Source organism: Myotis brandtii, unplaced genomic scaffold (assembly GCF_000412655.1).
Source record: "Myotis brandtii unplaced genomic scaffold, ASM41265v1 scaffold105, whole genome shotgun sequence".
Lineage (NCBI taxonomy): Eukaryota > Metazoa > Chordata > Mammalia > Chiroptera > Vespertilionidae > Myotis > Myotis brandtii.
Window position 1 is genome coordinate 755,435 of NW_005353538.1, and position 7,270 is coordinate 762,704.

The 7,270-nt window shown below is 57.0% G+C and overlaps 1 protein-coding gene across 1 annotated transcript in view; it reads right to left on the reverse strand.

Annotated features, from left to right (window-relative positions):
• Window positions 1-7,270, reverse strand: part of ABCG4 (ATP-binding cassette, sub-family G (WHITE), member 4) — a gene marked incomplete at its 5' end in the record, with an annotated part of 19,401 nt that overhangs the window by 7,774 nt on the left and 4,357 nt on the right. Inside the window, 7 exons of the mRNA XM_014539897.1 lie at window positions 1,901-2,193; window positions 2,361-2,475; window positions 2,592-2,715; window positions 4,214-4,359; window positions 4,796-4,846; window positions 4,959-5,091; window positions 5,208-5,325. Coding sequence (XP_014395383.1) covers window positions 1,901-2,193; window positions 2,361-2,475; window positions 2,592-2,715; window positions 4,214-4,359; window positions 4,796-4,846; window positions 4,959-5,091; window positions 5,208-5,325 — 980 coding nt within the window. The remainder of the gene's footprint in view (window positions 1-1,900; window positions 2,194-2,360; window positions 2,476-2,591; window positions 2,716-4,213; window positions 4,360-4,795; window positions 4,847-4,958; window positions 5,092-5,207; window positions 5,326-7,270) is intronic.

The window sequence follows — 7,270 nt, forward strand, 5'->3', positions numbered from 1 at the left end:
CACCCACACACACACCCAGCCATCCACACACACAGCCACCCACACACCCACACATCCAGCCACCCACATACCCAGCCACCATGCACCCAGCCTACCCACCCACCCAGCCACCCACACAGCCACCCACACAGCCACCCATACACCCAGCCTACCCACATACCCAGCCACCCAGCCATCCACACACCCACACACTCACCCAGCCACCAACACACCCACACATCCAGCATCCAGCCACCCACACACCCAGCCACCCACATACCCACCCACACACCCACACATCCAGCCACCCACACACCCAGCCACCTACATACCCACCCACACACACACCCAGCCATCCACACACACAGCCACCCACACACCCACACATCCAGCCACCCACATACCCAGCCACCATGCACCCAGCCTACCCACCCACCCAGCCACCCACACAGCCACCCACACAGCCACCCATACACCCAGCCTACCCACATACCCAGCCACCCAGCCATCCACACACCCACACACTCACCCAGCCACCAACACACCCACACATCCAGCACCCAGCCACTGCGCACCCAGTGGAGGCACAGAACCCAGGCCCTTCCTCAGGGCAGGGCCATCCCCAGGGCAGGGCCTTCCCCAGGGCAGGGCCTCCGCAAATCACCACCAAGCTGTGTGCCTGGAAGCTGGCCTTAGGGTGTGAATCCCAAGGAGACACAGAGAGACAGGAGGACGGATAGTGACTTGGAATGGAGGAGACAGGGAGTCAACAACACCTAGGAGGGCCCCCAGTAGGTCAGTCACTTCTCTTCTCTTGAATCCATCATAAAACATTTACCCTACCCTCACCAGTTTGGCTCAGTGGCTAGAGTGTCGGCCTGTGGACCAAAGGGTCCCAGGTTTGATTCTGGTCAAGGGCACACACACTGGTGACAGGCTCCTCCAGCCCGGGCCCTCATCAGGGCTGGTGCAGGAGGCAACCAACTGATGTGTTTCTCTGACATCGATGTTTCTCTGTCTTCCCCTCTTCCACTCTCCCTAAAAATCAATGGAAAAATATCCTCGGGTGAGGATTAACCAAAACACACACACTTATTCTAAGGGTATAATACCTTTATGCCACCACTTTTTTAAAAAATGTATTTTTATTCATTTCAGAGAGGAAGGGAGAGGGAGAGAGAGAGAAGCATCAATGATGAGAGAGAATCATGGATCGGCTGCCTCCTGCACGCCCCACACCGGGGATCGAGCCCGCAACCCCAGCACGTGCCCTGACCGGGAATCGAACCTCGACCTCCTGGTTCACAGGTCAACACTCAATCAACCCCTGAGCCACACCCCCAGGCCTCCTCTTCCCCAGTAATCCTCGGTGACAATGATAATAACGGGACAGCAGGAGCTCATTGAAGGAGGAGAGCTGGCGCTGAGGAAACACCAGTGGTACCAGCTGCTGCCACTGGTGAGGATCTTCGTCACCCCAGCAGCCCTGAGAGCCGTCAGGCACCTCCAGGTTGGAGCACAGCCAGCCCCGCCGGCCACAGGCCAGAGGCAGCGTCCGTCGGCTTCCCCGGGGGCACTGTGCTGGCACGTGGACAATACAGACCTCAGCAAACATTCCCTGAAGAAGCCCTGGCCAGTTGCTCAGTGGTTAGAGCACCAGCCCTCACTGATGGGGCACAGGTTCGATTCCTGGTCCAGGGCATGTGCCTGGGACGCAGGCTCAAACCCCAGCCTGATAGGGTCGCACGCGGGAGGCCACCCGTTGATGTGTCTCTCTCACATCAGTGTTTTCCTCTCCCTCTCTCCCCTCTCCCTTCCACTCCATCTAAAAGCAATGAAAAATACCCTTGGGTGAGGATTAAAAAAAAAACACAAATTTCAAAGACTGACGGAAGGAGTGAGTGCAGGAGAGGCTCCACACCCAAGCGAGGCAGCTGCTCCCCGGGGCCATCCCCAGGCCCAGGTGCTCCCAGCCCCGGGCTGCGGTGCCTCTGAGCAGCCGCCTTGGCAGGCCTTTACCCTGACCCCCTCCCCTCTCCCCCACTCTGCCCTCTGCCCCTTCGCCCCTACTCACCAGAGCGCAAGGCGGACAGGGGGCAGGGGCCTCATTCTTCTCTAGGCTCTTCTTCTCGGTCATGGCGCACAGCCCGTTCTGCACGGCCCGGAACAGCATGGGGTTCAGGTCTCCGTACTCGCCAGAGGCCACCTCGATAACTGGGGGACACCGAGCGGGGTGCGCGGCCAAGCTCTAGCCTCAGTTCCCAAGGGCAAGCCGGCCCCTCTTGGGTGTATGGTGAAGGCGGGGAGCATGACCCCAGCCCCCACCTCAGCCCCCTCAGCACCCAGCCCTGACCCCCCACCCTGGCCCACGGCCCACTCACTGAAGTCGGCTGGGTTGTGGTAGGTGGGGCAGTGCAAGCCCAGGCCCTTCAGGTAGGGGATCAGCTTGGTGACCAGGCCCTTGAATATGCACTGGCCCTGGCTCAGGATGTAGAGCTGAGGCGGAGAGGAGGGTGAGGAGGACAAGCCGTGGTGCAGGCGGCCGGCAGCACCGCTGTGGACCCTTCCCTCGCCCCATCGCAGGCCGGGCATCTGAGGCCAGAGACACTCACCTTGTCAAACATCTCAAAGAGCTTGGCACTGGGCTGGTGGATGGTGCAGATGACGGTGCGGCCGCCCTGGGCCAGCGACTTCATGAGGGACACCACCTGGAAGCAGGAGGCGCTGTCCAGACCACTGTCCAGAGAGAGGCCCCAGGGAGGGGAGGCGTGTGAGTTGGGCGGAGCCTGTTTGGGGTGGGACAGCTACTATACAGGGGATGGGGCTGGCAGGACGGGCCAGCCCCTCTACCCTGTACACACTATGATCCAGACATCTGGAGGGACCAAGAAGCCCAATGTGACAAGCATATATTGAGCACCTATCGAATGCCAGGCACTGGGATTACAATGAGGAATAAAGAGGAGGTAGAGAAGTGCACGGATCCTTTGCAATCACGTGGAACGTGCTGTGGAAACACGGAGTGAAAGAGGTGGAGTATTCAGCCCTCTGCATGAGGGTATTGCAGGGAAGTGAGAGAAGGTTCTGGAAGGAGAACACGCTAAGTCAGGTGAAGGTGCAAAGGCAGGCGTGGTGGGGAAGGGCATTCCGGGCAGAAGACACAGCACGTGCAAAGCTTAGAGGCATGAATCACATGGCCCGACTCAGGAATTCTAAGCAACTCGATATTATTAGAGCAAACATACAAGACAGCCTGAAGCAAGAGGTGAGGTCAGAGCAGGGCCTTGTGACTCCTCTGACTTGATCCTGAAGGCAAATGGCATCATACATGTTGTCAGTGGGGAAGAGAGCATCGCCAGGCTTGGCTTTTTTTTCTTAAATCCTCACCTGAGGATATTTTCCCATTGATTTTAGAGAGAGTGGAAGAGAGAGGGAAAGATAGAAATATCGATGTGAGAGAAACACATCGACTGGTTGCCTCCTGCAGGAGCCCCGACCAGGGCCCGGGAGGAGCCTGCAACGAAGTACATGCCCTTGACTGGAATCAAACCCGGGACCCTTTGGTCTGCAGGCTGTCGCTCTATCCACTGAGCCACACCGGCCAGGGCTGAACTTGGCTTTTAGAAAGCTCACTGGTGGCGGCTTGGAGGGAGGATGGGCCGGGAGAGACTGAAGGTGAGAACATAGGAGCAGGTTGCAGAAATGCAGGCAATGGTTGATGGTGCCTTGAACTTAGCACTGGCACTAGGAAGGGGCTAGGGCAGGGGTGGGCAAACTTTTTGACTCGAGGGCCACAATGGGTTCTTAAACTGGACCGGAGGGCCGGAACAAAAGCATGGATGGAGTGTTTGTGTGAACTAATATAAATTCAAAGTAAACATCATTACATAAAAGGGTACAGTCTTTTTTTTTTAGTTTTATTCATTTCAAACGGGCCGGATCCGGCCCGCGGGCCGTAGTTTGCCCACGGCTGGGCTAGGGTGAATCTGAGAGGTGGAGAAGGAGGTAGAATCTGCAGGACTTGGTGACTGGCTGTGGCAAGAGAAGGAGATGGAGGCATCAGGCAAGGAGGAAGGGTTTCTGCCTGTGAGGGCGGCGGCGGCAGCCACGGGCCTGGCAGGGAGAGAGCGGCGTGGGCCTCATCCTGGCCCAGGAGGCTGAGGGCAGGCCCTGGTCTCCACAGCCAAACAGGTGCAGCCTCCGGCGTGAGCGCAGGCGGGGAGGGGAGAGCTACCTGGTGGGCTCGTCGAAGAACATGACCGGCGGGTTGTTGACCAGCTCCAGGGCGATGGCCAGGCGCTTCCTCTGCCCGCCCGAGAGCAGGGCTGTCCTCGTGTGGGAGCAGGACATCAGGCCCAGCGCCGTCAGGATCTCCGTCACCTGCCCAGCCCCGCCCAACCCCAGATCAGCTTCAGTGTCTCTGCTTCCCTGGGCACCACCCCAATTTATTTATTTATTTTTAAAATTAATTTTTTTATTGATTTCAGAGAGGAAGGGAGAGGGAGAGATAGAAACATCAATGAGAGGGAATCACTGATCAGCTGCCTCCTGCACGCCCCCTAGTGGGGACCAAGCCGGCAACCTGGGCATGTGCCCTGACTGCAGAATCGAACCATGACCTCCCGGCTCTTAGGTTGATGTTCAACCACTGAGCCACGTTGGCCAGGCTGGGCCCACCCCAACTTAAGCATCTCCCTTAAGTCCAGGGTGCCAGCCTTGTACACCACTCTTCCACGCCCCCAACTCAGCGCCTCAGAACACAGTAGCACCAAAAAGGATGGCCGTCCCACCCCTACCCTTCCCCTGCCCCACTCACCAGCTCCTTCTTCACCTCTTGCTTCTCACTCAGCTTCAGGTTCGCAGAGACCTGAGGCCCAGAGAACAGGCGGGTCAGCTGTGTGTGAGAGGAGGCCCCTGACCCTTAGCCCAGGAGGAGGGTGGGGATGGAGGGCGATGGGAGGAGGGGCCGCCAGCCTCACCATCATGGCCTCCCACACGGTGAGGTGCGGCAGCAGCAGGTCATCCTGCATGATGTAGCAGGACATCTTGCGGAAGGTCCTCAGCTCCCGCGGCCTCCCGTTGACCAGGATCTGCCCCTTCATTCCCGACTCCCTGCAGGGACGTCATTGGGGGTGGGGGTCAAGGCTGCTTCGGACACCTGCTGGGCTCCCGTGGGGGGGGGCCTCCTCCCTGGGCCCTGCCCCCACTCCACCCAGCATCACCCTCACCTGTATCCTGCCAAGATGTTCATGAACGTGGACTTGCCAGCCCCTGAGGGGCCCATGATGCCAATTAGCTCCCGGCGGCAGAATTTACCCGATAGGCACTTGAGGAGGGTCTTATAACCTGCAGTGATGGAGGGAGGAATGCTGGGTAAGGGCTGGAGTGAGCAGAGGCCTCCGGGCTTGGGGGAGCCACCATGACTGTCAGGGCAATGGGCAGTCCTCGCTCAATGTGAATCGGGGAGGATGGGGGAGGAACCTTCAGAGCCCCTCGAAATGACCACTCCACTGTCCAAGTACCAGCGGTGAGCCCGGCCCTGGCCAGTGTGGCTCAGTGGCTAGAGTGTAGGCCTGTGGACTGAAAGGTCCCGGGTTCCATTCTGGTCAAGGCCACATGCCTGGGTTGCAGGCTCCATGCCCAGTGGGGGGTGTGCAGAAGGCAGCCGATGATCAGTGATTCTCTCTCATCACTGATGTTTCTCTCTCTTTCTCCCTCTCCCTTCCTCTCTGAAATCAATAAAAATAGATTTTTTTTTAAAGTACCAGCGGTGACAATGCTCTTCTGAAAGCCATGGGGAAGCCCCACATCTCATGGCTGGGCACGGGGAGGGGTCAAGGTTACAGACAGGCGTCAGTCACGCTCTCACCCCTCCAGAAGGCTTTCCCACTGGCCCAGCCCAAGCTGCTGGGTGGCCCCTGGGTTCCCGGAGCACTTCTCACCGCCGGCAGGGCTGGTATTTGCTTGTGCCCGTCGCTCCCCCTCCTCCAGCCCCTCGGCCAGTGAGCTCCTGGGGCAGGTCTCGTCCTCCTCATCTTTGTAGCCTCGGCAGACTGTCTGGCAACTAGATGCTCCCTAGTGTTTGCTCCATGGACGTGTGTTCACAGAGACTGGGCCTCGTTCTGAAAGGCCATCTTCTCTGTGGGCGCTCTGCCCCGGGCTTGGATCTGCAGCCCCTAACACGGCCCGGTAAAAGCTCACCTTCACTCACTCATCGGAAGGCAGAAAGGCACTGGGTCAGAGCCAGGTGAATCTAGGTTCAATTCTAGCTCCAGCCCTAGCTGGTGTGGCTCGGTGGATAGAGCATCGGCCTGCGGACTGAAGGGTCCAAGGTTCGACTTCAGTCAAGGGCACATGCCCGGGTTGCAGGCTCAATCCCCAGTAGGGGATGTGCATGTGTAATCAATCAAAAAAAAAAAAAAGATCCAATGAAATAATCTATGTAAAGCATATGACAGTGTTTGGTATGCAGCCCGCTAAAAAGGTGACATCATATTATTAATTCTATTTGACAAATGTTATTGATATCTACTATATTCCAGACACTGGACAAAACAATGAGGAAGACACATTTCTGTACTCAAGAATCTCACAATCTACGTAAAAAATATCTGAGAAAAAATCTATAAGGGTTATAACAAAAGTATATGCCCGGCCGCTGTTGCTCAGTGGTTGAGTGTCGACCCATGAACCAGGAAGTAACTGGTTCACCCCAGTCAGGGCACATGCTTGGGTTGCAGGCTCAGTCCCCAGCAAGGGATACATATATAAATACATGTATATATTTTTATTGATTTCAGAGATCCAGGGAGAGGGAGAGAGAAACATCAATGATGAGAGAGAATGATTGATTAGCTGCCTCCTACATGCCCCCTATGGGGATCGAGCCTGCAACCCGTGCATGTGCTCTGATCTGGAATTGAACTGTGACCTCTTGGTTCCTGGATCAACACTCAACCCCTGAGCCATGCCCAGCTGGGCAATAAAAATATATTTTTTAAAAGTATAAATAATGCACAATGCAGATGCAGACAATGGGACTGATCAGGGTGGAGGGCAAGGGGAAATCAGGAATGGCTTCATGGAAGAGGTGGTATTTGCACTAAGTCTTGAAGGAAAAGCAGATTTCAAAATGGTAAGGGAAGGCAGAAGTCCTCCAGGCTCTGGGAGGAAAAGCTCTCCCATACAGGCACATCTCTGTAATACAATCCAGGGAGCAGAGGGCAGTGACTGGGGGGGGGGGGGGGCCCCCGGGGGGGAAAGGGGGGGGGGGGGAGGGGGGGCACAAGGG